Here is a 17,639-nt window from a genome sequence, read left to right as displayed (position 1 = left end):
GAAGTGAGGCTGAGCAGTTAGGAAAGGTGGCCAAAGTCACTAAGTGGTAGAGAAGCTGGCGTGAGCACCTGGTCCCAATCAATGCCTGCTTTCTTGCTCTGCACTGGCCAGAGACTCCTCGAGGGTGGGGTGCATCTGGCCGCGTCTCCAGCGCCTACCACTGTAAGCGCGCAGGCGCCAGTGGGATTTGGCAACGGACAAGCCAAGAGGGAGTCGCTGAAGATCACACCTGGGCGCTAGACGAATACCTTCTCAAGGAGGGGGTGGGGAGGAGAAAAGAACCGCTGGGCGAAGGCAAATCATTGTGCGAGTCGGCCGCGGGGAGAATCCCGCCGAGACCGCAAGAGCTGACGGCCAGTACTTTCGGCGGCTGAAGCGAGTCCTGCGAAGAACACACCTCAGTTCCAGGTCCTCCCCCGTCAACCCTCCCACCACCGCCCCCTGGTGGGAGGTCCTGAAGAGTCGAATCCAAACTGAGACGTGCTGGGGCGGGGCTGGGAGGCAGTTGCTGTTGAGAGTTTAGGCCAGTCAGCCCTCGACCCCACTTTTCTTGACCAATAGGAAGTGGGCTAAGGCGCAGAGGCGGAAAGTGTGGCTACATGAGCAGGCATTGGAGCCAATCAGCGTGGACCTCGTTCCCATCCGCCAACCAGCAGCGAGATCGGGTCTGGGGGCGGGAGGCCGGAGCAGCTGTCAGGCTGAAGTCCGGCGAGCAACGCGCGGCGGGGCGGCTGGAGGAAGTGTGGCGCCCGGCCCGGCCGGGCCCTGGAGATGGTCCTCGGCGCCGCGGGCTGGTGTTGTCTCGTGCTGTGGCTCCCCGCATGCGTCGCGGCCCACGGTGAGTGGCAATGGGCGGGGCTGTGCTGCAGGACGGGGCGGGCCATCAGGCTTGCGCACGGCTCGGGCGGGGGCCACGGGTCACCTTGGGGACCCCGCGAGTTCGGGACATGGCAGGTCTGGGGATGGGCAGCTGGAGTGGGTGGGTGCTGGTCCTAAGGGACTTGAGCTGGGCGCAGCCTGAATCTGGGCTCTGAGTCCTCATCCCTCCACGTCAAAGCAAGACTCTCCCCTGCCCTTACTAACGCCTACCCAGATGGCTGAGGGAGCGACCAAAGGAGGAACAAGGGACAAGTAGAGATAGAAAAGCTGGAAATATGTATGTGAGCACTCACATAACATTTACCGGGAACACACATTCCTGCACGTGGGCTCCCACACTACAGGATCACAGAAACATATACAGCCACACACATGTCTACCACGCTTAATTTAGATTACCACAGATCGGCATATGCAAAGGCCAGGCAAGGGTGTGTGAGGAGGGGGAGTTTAGTGGTAATCTAGGAAGGCTTCCTGGGGGTGTATTTGTATCTGATGGGACGTTCTCACTGCCAAGATAAAAGAAAACAAACGGCTGAATAGCCCAGTGCCAAGGCAGTTGAGCTCTGCCTGGTGGCTATGATTTGGGCAGTAGACGAGAGAACTGAAGCCACAATCAGTCCTAACCCTGGCACACAGTAGTGATTTCCAGGTTTGTTGATTGACTAACGGACCTGTGGCAGCAGCTTCCACCCTTCCACATTCTTCAGTCTCTCTGGACTCAGGAAACCAGGGACTCAAGTCTGAGTGAAACATTACCCTTTGGTGCTGAAGAGAAGTTCCCACACCCCAGGAAAATCTGGTTCTGGCAATTCCCTTCTTCAGTGCCGTGGAGCTGGAAATAGTTGTTATTCATTCAACAACCTTTCTTGCATACCCACTATATCCTAGCCACTATGTTAAGTAATGTGCATACAGCATTGAATGAAGCTACAAACTTATCCTTGCCCTGGTGAAGACAGACAGTAAACAAAAAATTATGAATACTGTATAATTGCAAATTATGTTGAAAGTGTCAATGGAGAAAAAATACATTTTGAATGGGCATAAAGGGAGGGCAGTCATAGGGCAGGTTTCTCTGAGAAAGTGACATTTAAGCTATGACTTAACAGATGAGTAGGAGTGATTCAGGTAAAGAGGGGAGAGGTGGGTGAGGTGAGAGTAGAAAGCCATCCAGAGAGAGGGAACAGCTTCCAAGAAGACTCAGAGAAGTGAAGAAACTGAAAGGAGGCCAGTGTAGCTTGCAGAGGAAGGAGAAGATGAGATTGGAGTAGCAGCCAAGGGTCAGATGGAGCAGGGTCTCACAGGCCATAATTAAAAGTTTATAGATTTTTAAGTCCAAACGAAAGTCATTGAAGGTTATTGCAGTCATGGGAGTGGTGACATGGTCGTATTTGCTTTAAGATGTTTTAAGAAGACCCTTGGCTGTTGTTTGGAGAATGGACCTTAGGGAGAAAGAATGGAGGAAAACAGACCAGCCAGGACAAGAAATGATAGTGGTGAACTAGGACATTGGCAGTGGGACCAGAGAGTCAACTTTTTTTTCTTTTAATAAATTTTATTGGGGGCAGTGTGTTTCTCTAGGGCTCATCAGCTCCAAGTTGTCGTTCAATCTAGTTGTGGAGGGCGCAGCTCAGCTCCAAGTCCAGTCACTGTTTTCAATCTTGGTTGCAGGGGGCGCAGCCCACCATCCCATGTGGGAATTGAACCGGCAACCTTGTTGTTGAGAGCTCACACTCTAACTGAGCCATCCAGCCGCCCCTCCGGAAGCTCAGCGGCAGCTCGTTGTCTTCAATCTAGTTGTGGAGGGCGCAGCTCACTGGCCAATGTGGGAATCGAACCAGCAACCCTGTTGTTCCGAGTTCGCGCTCTAACCAACTGAGCCATCCGACCGACCGCCGAATCAACTTTTAAGTTTTAGTGAGAACTGTTTTGTACCCAGACTACCACACCTCCACCTTGAAACTCTCAGGTCCGCTTCAAAGCAAAGATGGATTAATCCTCTGAGAGATAATGCTAGAGCTCTGTCTTCCTGGCTCACCTGTGTAAGCAGCAACAGCAGCTATCTCAGGGGTTACTAACTCTGTCTGCATCAACTTTTGCCTCCCCAGGGCAGGGACCATCTCTGGAGGATCCACTTCGCTGAAGCTGGGTCCCTGGGTGAAGAAGCTGGGTGCACACTATAGCCAGCCCAGCTGAAGACACAGGGTCTATGGAGACTTCTCACCTGTACTCTTTTGTTTTTCAGGCTTACGTATCCATGATTATTTGTACTTCCAAGTGCTGAGTCCTGGGGACATTCGATACATTTTCACAGCTACACCTGCAAAGGACTTTGGTGGTATCTTTGTAAGTTCAGGGAAGGCCCCTCGTCTCTGATCCTGTCTCCATCTTTCCCCCACTAACCTGAGGTGACCCTCTCATCCCTTCAACCAATAACCTGCGTGCTGGGACAGGGAAAGGGAGCAGAATCCAGTTCTGCCTTCCAGGGGTTGCCGTGTAGGAAAGAAGGGCTTCCCGCTACTTTCCTGGGCATAACACAGACCATGGAGGGACGAGCTGTCTTTGGGAACATGAACTGGTGAAAAACCAAGAGCCCTGTTAGTTCTACCTCTGAAATCATGTGACTTAAGGCAAGTTACTGCCCCTCTGGGTCCAGACCAACTCCTGTCTGGAAAGGCAGGGTGGGGTAGGACAACTGGATAAGCCTAGCACACAGAAATCACTCCACACCTTATGAGCTGATCGGATGGGACTGTCAGCCGGTCCTAAAGCACGTACATCTCCTCACCCTCTAACCTGTCTAAATGTCTTCCAGCACACAAGGTATGAGCAGATTCACCTTGTCCCTGCGGAACCTTCAGAGGCCTGTGGAGAACTCAGCAACGGTTTCTTCATCCAGGACCAGATCGCTCTGGTGGAGAGGGGGTGAGGAGCGGCACAAGGGGAGAGCAGGCGTAGGGTAGATTCTGAGATCAGTGGTGGTGGTGGTGATGCTTTGAAATTGTTTTTAAATAATTCATCATTTTCAGGATCTTTAAGAAATGTCTTAAGATGATCCATGCCTTTTGGCCACTTACGAGCCTTTATTAAAAATGATCCGTAGTCCTTCTTTCTTCCTCCTAGGGTGATGCCTGCGGGAGGGGTAGCTTGGCCCCTGCCGTTCCTTTGGTCTCATCATCACCTCTTCCAGGGGCTGCTCCTTCCTCTCCAAGACCCGGGTGGTCCAGGAGCATGGCGGGCGGGCAGTGATCATCTCTGACAACGCAGTTGACAATGACAGCTTCTACGTGGAGATGATCCAGGACAGTACCCGGCGGACGGCGGACATCCCCGCCCTCTTCCTGCTCGGCCGAGATGGGTGAGGGCTCCTTGTTCCTGGTTGTGTCAGCACCAGGCTGGTGCCATGACTCGGGGAGGTCAAGGGCAATCACCAATCCCTTCCCACAAGCCTCATCTTGGGGCGCCCTGGTCGGAGGGCCCCAAAAGTCCTTGGGCTTGGTAACTCCCAGAGTGCTGGGGACAGTGGGGCATGATGGGGTGCTGAGAAAGTGACCGCCAGCACCTCTCTTCATGCCCTCCCAGCTACATGATCCGCCGCTCCCTGGAACAGCATGGGCTGCCGTGGGCCGTCATTTCCATCCCCGTCAATGTCACCAGCATCCCCACCTTTGAGCTGCTGCAGCCGCCCTGGACCTTCTGGTAGAAGAGTTGGTCCCACCTTCTAGCCATAAGTAACTCTGGGCTGGGAAGGGGAAATTCAGGAATTCTGCTGTTTGGGACTTGGGGATAGCATCTGGGGACAGGTGGAGCCACACAGAGGAAGGAGGCTTGGGCCTTGGCTAGGCTAAGGGAAGCCACTCCACTGCTTTCATTTCCCCAGGGCCCCCAAGGGTGTCTCATGCTATGGGAAGAGGCAAGAGCCAGGCCCCAGGGATTCTTGGCTAAAACCTGGAATAAAAGGGGCTAAAGGCAGATGGCCTGAGAGCCATCTGTGACCTGTCACATCCCACCTGGCTCTGGCCTCCCCCACCCAGGGTCTCCTCAGTGACCTCCACAGCAGTTGCTGGAGTGGTTTGAGGAGCTGGCATTTGAGGACTTAATAAACCCTCACTGACTTTTTAGCAATAAAGCCTCTCATCAGGGTTGTAACTGTGTCCTAGATAAACAGCACACGGGGTGGGAGGGGTCTTCACACTCCCTCATCTGGTCCCATACCCTTGTGCTGAGGGGATGACATTGAGGCCCAGAGAGCATAAATGACTTGCCTAGAGTCCTTTCGGACCAGTGCTAATCTTGGATACCAACACAGCCTCCTGTGTAAGGTCTCAGGAGCTTTAGCTCCCTAAGGAGAAGACTCACCTTGCTGCCTGGTGCTGGGGGTCCACAGTGGATCATGGAAGACCCTTGCTCTGGGGCTTTAGAAACATTAGCACAGCAGAATAGATGAGACCAGAGATGAGCCCCAGCTGGGGAGCTGAGCTCCTACCTCCTGCCATTCCCTGGTCCCCTACGCGCCTTTGCACCACCTGTGACTGCTGCATGCCCCAGCAGCTTGTCAAGTCATTCTCCACCAAGCAATCCTGCAAAGGCCTGTCACCACTCACATTTTATTGAGAACAGTGGGGCAGCGGGGGTGAGAGGGGATGCTTGTGAAGGAGTAAGAACCCAATGGGCCTGACGGGCAGGCTCCACCTGACTCATGAGCCAGGAAAAGGCCTGTGGGGCAGGCACCTGCCTTCCTGGGATCCCTCAGCAGGTCTCCCAGGGAAGGTATACAGAAAGGAACTGCGAGTGATGGGTTATAATTCCCACAGCACCCCACACAAGTGAGTGGTAGTGCCAATATGAGGCTGGGTGACACAGTCAGGGCTAGTCTCCGAGCATCTAGCCCAGGTCCTCTAGGTTTCTGGAAGACTTCAGTGTTCCTCTGTGGAGACCCTAACGATGAAGACAGGCCAGGAGAGCCCCTCACTGCCCCATGTTCAGCTGGTCCCAAGGAAGACTCCAGAGCATCCTAATGTAAGGAGCACAGGCCTGTCACCCCCAGGTCTCAACCATGCCACTTGAGTCCTCAATGGGAAGAAGGTATGAGGAAGGGGTGATGAGCCCCCACACGCCCCTCCTGAGGGAGGGAGAGGCGTCTTCCATACCCCATGGGGCCAGCCGCTGTGCCAGGGCCTGAGAGGCAAGGCACAAGGTACAGAGATTCTGGAGTTTGGGGAAGGGGTTAAGTTCTACTCCCCCAGATGTCCAAATGGCAGGAGTAGGAAGGTGGGGAGAGGGAAGTTATCCCCCTGGTTCAGTGTTCCCCAGCAGAGAGCCTTACGGAAGGTGCTCTGGAGGCCCCGTTCTTCCTTCCTGCCTCTCCCAGCTGTGCTAGTGGTCAGGCAGTTGCCTTATCAGCTAGTGGTGGGAGGTGGGGAAGAAGGTGAAGGTGTCTCTCTCTCCTTTCTTCTTCAGTGAAGTAAGGCTGTCCTCAGATTGCCACTTTGCTACCCCCTCCATAGCAAGTAAGAGGGGTGAAGCCTCAAGTGGATGGGTAAGCGTGGCCATTGGGCCCAGGGGAAGAAACTGTTAGGCCCTGACCTTGGTTCCAGCTGCTCATACTCTAGAGTGGAGTCCTTCAGGGGAAGGCCAGTTCTGAGAGGCTCAGTGACAGCACAGAGCCTGAGCCACTCAGCAGCAGTGTCCAGAGGACGAAGTCTGGTGGGGGATGGGGGACCTAGGGTCCAGCCTTTGTCCTACCCTCCAGCAGACACAGAGCTGGAATTGGGGGAAGCAGGCAAGGGGAGTGGGGCGCTCCTTCCAAACCTCTTCTTTGGGGGAAGGCCCCCGTCTCCAGCAGGGTCTGGGGTAGGGCCCCTTCCAGGCAGGGAGACATCACACATCAGTCATCTCATCCCCCAGCTCTGCATCTTCCGGCTCTCCTTCCTCTTCCTCGTCGTCGTCCTCCTCTGAGGTCACGTTAGGTTCATCAGCCTCTGCCAGGCATTTGGGGCAGGAACAGACAAACAGATAGTTCTCCCTGCAGGGGGTGGGGGGATAGCAGTGAGGGTGAAGTCAGGCAGCCACCAGGATGGAGGACCCCAGAGCCCAGGTGCCCACCACAGTCCCAGCTGGCACCTGAGAATCTTGTGGCGGCTGTGGCGGCTACGCTCCCGCTGACAGCAGTCTAAGTAGCTGATACAGATTTCCTGGAGAGCAGACGAGAAGTGGGGTCTGACGGTCTGTGCTCTATTAAATGGGAGTAGGGATTCCCCAACCACTGCCCCAACCCCAGGGGCCTGAGTTGCCCTTCGGCGAAGGGGTGGGCTGCCCGGATCCATTCCCAGGCCCTCAGTAAGCAGGCCCCTCTGAGGCTCTAACAATCTGCATGTGAGACAGAGGGGACTGCAGTTAGCCGCAGGCCATGGTTAAAAGCAGTCAAGGGCCAAGGTGTGAGGCTGGGTTCAGAGGTTACCTTGATGCAATGCTACCTGCCCTGGAAGAAAAATTCAACCAGGCTCTGTACACTGTGCTAACAGTTAGGACCCCAAACCCACACTAGCACCCCACCGCCCAAGCCATCTCCTTTCTCAGAAGCTTCAGATTTGTTGATCAAAAGGTGGCTAAGGACGAGAACCTGGCATACAGCTGTCTCCCAAACACTGCTCTGAGGCTTTCTGGAGTTACTTTTTGAAGTGGAGTAGGGTTAGAGCATACCCATGGGCAAAAGACTCATGGCCTTGGGCACTGGGATTCAACTCAACAGCCTGAACTTGGGGCTCTAGCCACTGCTGCCCCCAATCTCTAGGGAGAACTTGCAAGGCCCACTGCTCCCGCCCTGCCCCCCAGCTCCCAGCCCCCTCACCTCTCCTGGCTTAATATCCTCCAGGGCGGTGACATGCAAAAGGAAGTTGTTTTCTGGGAAGGAGGTCTCTGCATTGGGGACACAGCTGTGGTTGCCTAGGCCATGAGAGGCAGGTAATGAGGATTCTTGATTAATAAAAGTAACAGCCTCAACTCTGCAGAGCACTAGGTCCCATCCTTCCTTGTTCTCTGATCCCTGCTAGGGCTGCACAGGTCCTGGAATTCAGGTTTCCTGTGCAGCGCTCTTTCCTGAAGAGCAGAGCACAGGCACAAATACAGGTCCGCGTCACGCCCTCTCCCACCGTCACGGCTGCCCGCTTTCCTCCTTACCCGTCACCCTGAGTTTCAGCTGTGTTCCCAGAGTGTCGCAAAGGGAGGGCAGGGCTATGAAAGGGCTGCCCACGCCAGACCACTAACTCAGTCCTGTCTGCCTCTGAGAGCCTGCTATGGGAGGGTAGTGGTCCTGGAGCCTGGGAGGAGGCTGGATGTAGAACAGACAATAGTCTGAGCTGACTACCCCTCCCCATCAGGTGGTGATGAGACCGCCTGGCAGCCTGAGCTCCCTCCTCCCAGGATGCTGAGGGTCTCCCAGGCTCCCCTGACACTCCTCTGCCAAATCTCACAGGGCAGTGGTGGTGCAAGGCCCATGCTTCCATCTATGATTATGCCAGAGCACAGGGCCTGGCCCACTGGAAGGTTTTATATAGAAACATATATTAAGGCATAAACAGCCCATAAATGAATGAATGAAACACTGATGGACTGAAAGGCCCAGAGGAATCTCCACGGAAGCTCAGACCTAACGCCACTCCCAGACTCAACCCTACCTGCCTAGAAAGGGCCAACCAAAAGGGGTGAACTGTGGCTGCGAGGCCACCCCTGCTCAAGGCCAGAACTCACAGCAGCTCTGAAGCACAAAGAGGCCAGATCCTTCACAGTTTAGAAACTCGCCAGTAGCTGTAAGACAGAATATGCAGATGTTATAATACCCATTTTACAGGGAAAAGGAAAGTAGGTTTACAAGGACAGGCACTGGCTCACTGTCCCACCACCCTACCACTTCTGAACTTACACCTCTGAGGCACAAGCCTTGCTTTTCTATAAATGATCGCACCACGTTTGTTCAGCACGCCCCCACCCCCAGCATCAAGCCTCTGCATGGATCTCAGGGCCACTTTTCATCTGCGTGTCCTGTGGACAGATCCGAAGCGTCCCACAGGCATACAAGGATCACGTCCCCCACCACTCACTGGGGGAAGGCCGTGTCCACCATCTCCCTGGGGGTAGGAAGGGGGTGTCTCCATGTCACCAACCTGCCTCGATGTCCTTGTACAGCTGGTCAATGAAGGCATCCAGCTGCTCGCGGTCCTGAGGCTTCAGCTCCAGCTCGTCACAGGCGTGGACCCACCGGCTCAGGGAGCTGCAGGTCCCAGGCAGCCGGGGTTGGGGAGGAGGAGGCCCGGCTCAAGGGCCTCTCCACCTCCAGGCAAGTTAATCCCATTTCTTTCTCCAGGGTATTCCCCAACAGACCAAGGCTCCCCAGGGCAGACTCCACCATCTCAGTCTTTCTGGTCCCCATCACCGGGTCCAGTCCAGCGCTCCGGACACAAAGTCACCCCCTGCCCCACCCTAATCCTGAAAGGAGCTGTGGCTGCCTTTCTCAGCCAATCTCCCCCTGAGCCCTGAGGGACAAGTCCAACATATCTGGAATAGTGTCTCCTAACCTGGTCCCAATTCCTTGGCCATTGGTCCCAACAAGAGCAAAGAGAGACCGGAATCCATCTGGAGTGAACCACTGTGGGGGAGAAAGACATGAGCAGTCAGGTTACAGCCACTTGATTTTCCTCCTGATCCAACTCCGTTCAGGAAGGCTTCCATGAATCAGTCCCATCCCAATTCCAGAAAACCAAGTCAGCTCTGGCTTAGCTGTCTTCGTAGAAGCTGCTGACTGCGCTGCTCCTGGAGAGCTGGAGTGACTGGGGAGGACATTGGTCCCACCTTCCCCACTCTCACCTGGCTGAGTGCTTCCTCATAAAGGGCCTCTGTGAAGAGTCTCCGCAGAAGTTCCAGCTGGCCCTGGTTTAGGGGAAGCAGGGAGAGACTTGCATCCCTGAGGATTTCCCATTAACACCCAGGCAGGGCCCAGAAGACTGTGGAAGGGCGGGAAGGAAAAGGGCCAGCTCTGCAGACTGAGCTTTCCCTGGGCAGAGGAAGGCCACGGAGTCCTTATCTCCAGAGAGCCATGGCAGTCCGTGGCCTGCTTCAATCCACAGTGGCAAGCTCCAAGTCCCTCCCTGCCTTCCAGCACTCCGACCAGCAGGCCCGAGGAAGCCTGGCTTGGAACATCAGCCCTTACCACCAGCCTCCAGGCTCCCCTACCCGGCCTCCAGACCAGCTTGCCTCTCCCTGTCCTCTCCTCAGCTTCGGTGCAGGAAGGCCCACCCCAGGTGCCTTTTCACACACTTATCCCCACCTTCAGGCAGCTCCTGTGTGGAAGGCTGCTGTCCTCAGTGAGATCTGTAATTCTCTGCCTGGGAGTGGACACTCGGTACATTAGCAGCTAAAATTCTCCTGTTTCACACTGCTTCCTGACGCTGTGGACCCCCACCCCTCCATTTTCCCTTATACCTGACTTGCCCACTGCTACCCTATCATGAGGTCCTGCCTCTCCACACCAGGACACCCAACCCCTCCTTCCTCTGTCATCACCCCACTTCCCAGTGTTAGGTCCACGTTAGGTCACAAAGTTAAATAGTGGCAGGAATGTAAGTCCTCTGAATAGATTTTTGGCCTCAGGTTCTAACTGCTTCCTGTGGCTGGGAAGGGACCAAATGTGGAGTTTCCCTCAGGTTGCCACAGAACATCCCAAGCTATTGGAGGGGAGCTCGTGGGTGAAGACCAACCTTGAATTTGTCCCCCAGGAGTTTGTGGACAATTTCTTCCTCCTCATTGGCCGTTTTATTGCAGAACTGGGAGAAGAGCCTGATCCAACGATCCTTGTCCTTAGCCTGCAGTGAACAGATGTATTTCAGGGTCACGCTCCCACATGCCCATGTGTGCACTTGCAAACAGGGACTCACAGAAACCCACATCCTACTGCCACTCTCGCCATACGGGAGCGGCAGCTATGATTTAAAGCCATCAGGGAAATACCATCACACCTGACCTTCTCAGTAAACCCTTCCCCTGCCTAGGGACGTCCTCCCCACCCTGCATATCTCCAAGCATCTTCCCAACTGGGGCCAAACTAGCCAATTTAACAACACTTGGAAAAACAGGAGAATGAGGCTGAGGAGCAACAATATTAATAGAAGAGGTTAGAATAGCTTCTCTTGCTTTATGTAAGAGACACAATCCTAAAAAAGTGGTGCTTAGAAATCAAATGCATGAATTGCTGCTACATAAGAAGTCCTCTCACAGATCAAAGACTAAGGCAAGGTGAGCCCAGACACCCCCTGCCAGATGTATGGTTAGCGACTCCTAAGGTTTGCATAGTAAGGAACTGTGCTTTGGGGAACCCAGGAGGAACTCTGCATCCAAGCCACAGTCTTGAGGTGAGGAGGAGACTGAAGCCACGGGCTGAATGAGGCTAGAGTCAGCTTCCCTAGGAGGGTCAGCTGGGCTCACCTGCTTCACTGTGGCCACCATCCGGGCCATCAACATGATGCTGGCAGTCTCAGGGGGGTAGTGAACACTCCTGGGGAGAAAGAAAAAGGTTTAGCCTAGAAACTCCCTCCTAAATAGCTAAGTTCAAGGAAGTCCAGTCTGATAGCTACAGAGAATCCTTCCTATCAACCCTATTTATAACCAAACAGAGCAAGTCATTGGCAAGGGCTTGGGCAGGACGTCACATTCCTATGGATTTCAAGGGACTTTCTAGAAGTGTATAAAATGCCGAGGATGGTGGAACTGGCAGTTCAGACTAAAGGCAGGGACTTGGGTGATGTGACCTCTGTTTAACCCTAAGAATGGGGTAAGATCTGGGGAATGGTAACAAGAAAGATGGCTGCATCTGCTGAGCCTGGGCAGGCAGGGAGAGAGGGGTAAAGGAAAGAAGAGCTGAAATGCCACCTACCTCCATGCCTCCTGCAGCTTATTGAGAGGATGCAGGGGGTCATCCTGGGAGGGGCCTGGGCACAGGGCACGATGGTACTGCTCAGCAGCTGCCAGCCGACATTCTGCGCTGCAGTACATCACCTGTTGGAAGGGGTGGCGGTCAGCACCCTAGGCTCTGGCCGCAGGGCGAGGCACACACGTCCCATGTGGTACCCACCTCCTCTAACTGCATTTCTCCCTCAAACAGCCCGAGCAGTAGCTCAGTGGTACTATGACATGAGAAAGCATCTGGTGCTCTGGGGGCATGTGAGGAGGCACCTAACCCAGGCTTGTAAAACCACGGGAAGGACAGAGAGCTTTGCAGGTAGAGGGGAAAGCTCCCCTAGGCTAGGAAGAGGGCAAGCTCCCACCAAGCCTATTTTCTAGATACTGGGACTGGAACAGGGAGGACGAAACTGGCACAGTGGCTGAGCCCTCCATGTCTTACCCTACACTATAGCTCTCAAGGGCCATGACCGGGGTGTCCTCGTTCCTGTCTCCCCACAGAGGACTTCAGCTAAGCCCCTTTCAGGTGCACTCCCCAAGGACACTCACCTGGCAGTGGGGACAGCTCTGGTGGAGGTCCTTCCGCACTGTGCATAGCTCAGGGTGAGGCAGCACCTGGCCGGGCTTCCCGGTCAGCCTCTGGGCATTCTCCTCTGCCTTCTCCAGTGCCCGCAGGCAATGGTCACAGGCTGGGGGAGGGAGCCAGACATGACAGTGTAAGTCTCTGAGAGCAGGGGCCATGTTTGTCCTTTTCACAGCAGTATCCGCAGGACCAGAATAATGCCAAGCACTTAGTAGGTGCTCAATAAATGTTTGGGACATGAGTGAATATGCTAAAGAATGGAATGCATGAATGAATTTCACATGCATTCAAAGGTAGATGATTCCCTCTTCCCCCTCTGAGGAGTCCCCACCCCTCTTTCTCAATGGGACTTAGTCTATAGGGCTCCCCTCCTTCCCCCAGACTGGGTTTTCCCCGCATTCTGGAGCCAAGTGATCCTCCTTCCACAGTTTGTCTCTGGACTAAGAAAAGTGTGTAAAAAAGCACGGGGCTGGCAAAGCTAAGGGCATCCCCTTGCTTCTGACTCCTAACACTGCCTTTTTTGACCAAGGGGCATGTGGCCTCCTCCGGGCAGAGGGCTCCACTTTGGCACAGAGCCCTTCAGCATGACATCCAGTCCCTTACACTAGACCTGAGTTCCACGCCAGGAAACACTTCGCTAGAGCCTCTCTCCTACAGCCTCACAGCCCCCTAAAGGCCTGAGATCAGACAGAGGTGTGGTTCTCAGGAGCGGTTCTCCGAGAGAAGACAGCCTTTCCTCCCAGCACCAGCCTTCCAGACAGCTGCCGATGGAGATGTACGCAGCTGTCTTCCGCACACAAAGGCAGCCGGGCCGAGGAGCCATGAGGAGTGGGCAAGGGGTGCGCACCTCGGTAGCGATAAAGGGCATTCCAGAGAAACTGCGCAGCCACCAGGGGCCGTTCTACGAAGATGGTCTCCCCCTTCCGGATCAGCTGTGTGGCAAATAGGCCCTTCCCCTAAGAGGGCAGAGAAGGAATAGAATGGCCATTAGAAGAGACAGAGTGCCGCCCAGCCTCACCCCCATGTGCTCCGTCAGCAGAGGCCCCTGCCACAGGAGGGTCCATGGAGCTCGGTCAGCACCCCCGTAACTGCCTCCTCCTGGAAATGCAGTTCTGACCTACTTTGAGTCACACTTCCTTCAGCCTGTTCAGAGCAGAGGGCCTGGGATGGGGAGGGAGCCAACATATCAGCCATCTCAGACTACACAGAGGAGGAGAATTTTTAGATTGGCCAGAGCAGAGCCAAGGCTCATAGCAGGCAGGGGCCTCTTGTACCAGGAGCTGGTAACAGTAGGGCAGTTTTCTCTGAGTCACCCACATGCCCCTCCAGGATCCTGGCAGTGCTGCTACTCCCCAGGGTTGCAAAGAAACCCTACACCAGGGGAAAGGGAGGCTTAGTTTGTGCCCTACTTCCCAGGATGGCTGGGTACTCGCACAACCTAGCACAGTACCTGGCACCCAACAACTTCCAGGGGTTACTCTGAAAGGAATGACTACTCCTAGTACCAGTACGAATGCTAACTTGCTGTGAACCTTTGAGCCAAATGCTTCACTTCTTTGCATCTGTTTCCCACATGAAAAGTGAGTATTATAATAATACCTACCAGGTAGTTTCTAGGAGGCAGTGATATAGCACAGGTGAACGTGCCTCATGAGTCCTAGCTCCTTTCTACTCAAAGTGAGGGGACAGACTGGCAGCCTGGGCATCAGCCGGGAGACTGTTAGAAATGCAGAATCTCAGACCCCACCCCAGACCTGCTGAATCAGAAGCTATACTTTAACAATTCGCCCAAGTAACTCATATGCATGTTAAAATTTGAGAGGCAGTGTCTAGAACACCATACACCACATAAGGAACGAAGGAGAGAAAACAGTCACCGATGCCATCTCTCAGATGTGCAAAGGGATTTGGGAGACAACTTCAAACCCAGGCAAGTTATCGGCCCCACCGGGCACTTGCTCCCACTGTTCACTTAGAGAAGAGAGGTGGTGCCCCTGTGACACTGAACTGTCACAAAAAGGGAGAGAAAGAAAAATGATTGACACAGCCGTGAAATGTCCTGTCATGTGGCCTCCCGGGTAGCTCCGTATTTCCTTCTAGCAATGGCACTCTGGGTAGACAGGGGCACCTTCCAAAGTCAGAGAAGCAGAGAAGTGTGGACTAGGACAGGCCTTCAGCAACCCATGAGTCACAAATCTCAAACCTCTGAACAACTCTGGGAGCTCTAACAGTAGACGGAGCAGCTGAACAAAACTGCTGAGCAAAGCTGTGGATGCATTTTTGTCTTTCCGGAAACCCCACCTCCATGCCTTGTAGCCCCTGGGACCCAGTCTAGCAAAATGAAAACTTGGCCTTCTGCTATTGGACAGAAAAGATATGAACAGGGCCCCACATTATCTGAGACAATCTCAAATCTCAATATTAGATATTGATCTTTTCCTAACGGACCAAATGTGAAAAACATTTAGTAATCAAAACAAAGCGAAAAGAAGCAGAGCTATTCCTCTATGAAACTGCTCATCCCCAAAACATAAAAGTGTTTCAAGAAAAATAGCTCTTAATTCATATTTCCAAGAAGCTTGGAGAAAAGTGAACCAGAATGCAAAGGGCACAAACAGTGCAAAGATATGTCCAATTTGAAGAACAAGTTTTGTAAGATTATGCAAAACTCTAAGACTATGTAGAAATCTGTAAATCTTTAGTAAGTGATTTTACAAAAAATATAAATTACCAAAGCTGAATTCAAAAGTAGGAAAGCCTAGACAGACTACCAAACAGTGTTTCCTTCTATTAATAGCTGTGGTCCACCAGTATGGCACTCTGGTTGGCATCCACTGTATTTGGTTAGGTTTCTGTTGCGATTGGTCACATCTCTGGCATAATAGTTGGTACACTTTTAAATAGCATTCCTGCTAGTATCTATAGAAGCGATAAAGTGGTCAACTGTCCTACATGAGGCCACTAACCTATATGGTTTCATGGGTCAACTCTACCAAACTAAAGAATAATTCTCATGCTATTTAAACTACTCACTAACAGAAAAAAAAGTGTAAGGTTTCTCCATTTTACTAAAAAAATAAGCATAACTGATGTGGTAACCTGAGGAAAACAGCACAAAGAAAAAAATATCACAAACCAATCTCACTTGACGAATATAGATGCAAAAAGCCCACGATAATCTATCTTGTCACCAAGTCTGGTAGGAATGTGATTTTTCTCCAGCAGCAGATCAGGTGTAGTCATGGAGAGCTCATTCTTCCAGAGCTGGGGTTTTGATAGAAGGCTGGGACAGCACAAGTAGGGAAGAAGAGTGGCTGAAGTAATGAAGTGAGAGGGAAAAAGTGAAGAAAGGAGGGGGCCGAGAGATAGGAAGCTAAGCGAAGGTAAAGATGAATATTTCTACATGCCAAGAGTGATGGAACTGAGACACCATCAAATTGTGAGCCAATCAAGAGTACTAGAGGTGGGTGGCCAGTTAGCTCAGTTGGTTAGAACATGGTGCTGATAACACCAAGGTTGCTGGTCCGATCCCCGCATGGGTCACTGTGAGCTTTGCACTCCTTAAAAAACAAACAAACAAACAACAACAAAAAACAAAGAGTATTAGAGAACATAGGATGGAGAGGTGAGAAGCTGAGGAGACCAAGGACGTAAAATTGATATTCTATGGAAGGAAAGGAATGCTCCAGATGCCTGTGGTGTAGAAAGAGGGCAATGGAAAATCGGGGTGGGAAACTGGATCAGTATGAAGATGCTGACAGCAGGGGACAGATGACTAAAAGACTGGTATCTTGGCCAAGGACTAGAATACACACAGCCCCTACACAGGATAAATTACTCAACCTCACTAATAAACAAAGAAATGTAAATGAGAACAAAGCAATAACATTTTGCACGTATCAATTGGCAAAGATAACTAGGAAAGAAAACACTCAGTGTTGGAGAGAACAAAAAGATGTGTGCACAGAAAATCAACTCCCAGACCTTGGACCTCAGGAATGAAAATAAGATATAACATAAGGGCCCATGACTATTTGGTTCAGGGAACTGTGGCCATCCCATGAAATAGACTATTACTCAGCTCTTAAAAATGAATACATAGAAATAGGTTTATTGATATGGATTTACTGCTGCATCAAAAAGCAGTTTCTAAAAACGCGATTTTAATATACACATATTTGAACAAGAATAGGATTATAAGTGAGTTTTACCCCCTCTTTCTTTACATGCATTTTCAATTTTCTTCTGCAACGAACTTTTAAAGAAAGGATAATAAAACGACAAAATCACGTCACTCTCCTGCTCAAACCTTTCAAATGCTCCCACGGGCTGCAGGCTCCCGTCCAAATTCCTCAGCACTCCGAGGCCCTTCGTGAAGGGTCTTGGCCTCTCTCGTCATCCCCCATCCCAAATCTCACTTCGAAAGTTCCCTGAGGACCCAAGCTTTTTAATACCTCAGTTCCCTCTGCTCAGCGCCGCCCCGCCCAGCGCTCCCGGAGCCCAGCAAGTGTCCCCGAGCCTGGGCCCGGAGGTCCGGGGGCTCCCCCAGCCCCTCCTGCTGCAGCCGCATTCGGGCCGCCGGAGGGTGGACCCCGATTCCGCGGGAAGGGGACGCGCACTGAGATTCTGGAGGTCCACCGCGTGACGGCCCGCGGAGACAGCCAGGGACCAGGGAGCTCCCCGGCCGCGAGCAAGGGCCAGGCCGCAGCGTCCGCACGACAGAGGAGCCGCCAGACTCCAGGCATAGGGTCCGGTGGGCCTGTTTCTAAGTCCGGACTGGGTGGGAACTCCCGGCGGGATCCGCCCCGGTCTCACCTTGGAGCTGCTCACGAAGCGGACTTCCACGGCGGCTCGGGCCCGGCCCGCCACGCCCACGCAGAAGGAGAACACGTCGCACATGGAGGCCGCCATCTTGGGCGCGCCTCCGCCTTCTGACCTTTGACCAGACCCGACCCGAGAGCCACGCCCTCTGGCCCGGCTCCCGGCGTGTGTGTCCCGGAGTCTCTAAGATTTGACAAACCCGCGATTCCGAATTTGATCTACGTATGTTTAGGTGCATTGGATTCTTGACTGGGTGGAGCTGGACCTGACTTTGTGCTTTTATATCTACAGTTTTGCGTCTGTCTCCGTCTTCGCGGCCAGTCTGTACCTCTGTATTAGAGCCATTGTGCGTGTATAGTTTTGATGTGTGCAGCTGTGTACATGTTTGTGTGTCTGTCTGTTG

The 17,639-nt window shown here is 53.0% G+C and overlaps 2 protein-coding genes across 2 annotated transcripts; one reads left to right on the top strand and one right to left on the bottom strand.

The window, feature by feature from the left end:
* The first annotated feature begins 679 nt into the window (after positions 1-679).
* On the top strand, positions 680-5,031 carry PRADC1 (protease associated domain containing 1). Its single transcript, XM_019712854.2, has 5 exons — positions 680-838; positions 3,128-3,228; positions 3,698-3,807; positions 4,073-4,240; positions 4,465-5,031. Exons 1-5 carry the CDS (start codon positions 772-774, stop codon positions 4,583-4,585), a joined length of 567 nt encoding a protein of 188 aa, XP_019568413.1. The 5' UTR covers positions 680-771; the 3' UTR covers positions 4,586-5,031.
* A 439-nt stretch (positions 5,032-5,470) lies between these two features.
* On the bottom strand, positions 5,471-17,363 carry SMYD5 (SMYD family member 5). Its single transcript, XM_019712850.2, has 13 exons — positions 17,231-17,363; positions 13,263-13,371; positions 12,382-12,521; positions 11,807-11,928; positions 11,359-11,428; positions 10,635-10,739; positions 9,745-9,807; positions 9,456-9,526; positions 9,045-9,151; positions 8,632-8,688; positions 7,733-7,827; positions 7,006-7,076; positions 5,471-6,907 (listed from the first exon to the last, which is right to left on the bottom strand). Exons 1-13 carry the CDS (start codon positions 17,324-17,326, stop codon positions 6,763-6,765), a joined length of 1,251 nt encoding a protein of 416 aa, XP_019568409.1. The 5' UTR covers positions 17,327-17,363; the 3' UTR covers positions 5,471-6,762.
* Between the last annotated feature and the right edge of the window lie 276 nt (positions 17,364-17,639).

Source organism: Rhinolophus sinicus, linkage group LG05 (assembly GCF_036562045.2).
Source record: "Rhinolophus sinicus isolate RSC01 linkage group LG05, ASM3656204v1, whole genome shotgun sequence".
NCBI classification, from domain to species: Eukaryota; Metazoa; Chordata; class Mammalia; order Chiroptera; family Rhinolophidae; genus Rhinolophus; species Rhinolophus sinicus.
The sequence above is the reverse complement of the archived record's forward strand: the minus strand, read 5'-3'. Positions and strand labels throughout refer to the sequence as shown.

Excerpts from the sequence above, each read along its gene's own strand:
- PRADC1 (XM_019712854.2), top strand. The coding sequence starts at position 772 with ATGGTCCTCGGCGCCGCGGGCTGGTGTTGTCTCGTGCTGTGGCTCCCC. Across the intron at positions 3,229-3,697 it reads AGGACTTTGGTGGTATCTTT|CACACAAGGTATGAGCAGAT; the intron begins GTAAGTTCAGGG and ends AATGTCTTCCAG. Across the intron at positions 3,808-4,072 it reads ATCGCTCTGGTGGAGAGGGG|GGGCTGCTCCTTCCTCTCCA; the intron begins GTGAGGAGCGGC and ends CACCTCTTCCAG.
- SMYD5 (XM_019712850.2), bottom strand. The coding sequence starts at position 17,326 with ATGGCGGCCTCCATGTGCGACGTGTTCTCCTTCTGCGTGGGCGTGGCG. Across the intron at positions 11,429-11,806 it reads AAGCTGCAGGAGGCATGGAG|GAGTGTTCACTACCCCCCTG; the intron begins GTAGGTGGCATT and ends CTTTCTCCCCAG. Across the intron at positions 6,908-7,005 it reads AGCCGCCACAAGATTCTCAG|GGAGAACTATCTGTTTGTCT; the intron begins GTGCCAGCTGGG and ends CACCCCCTGCAG.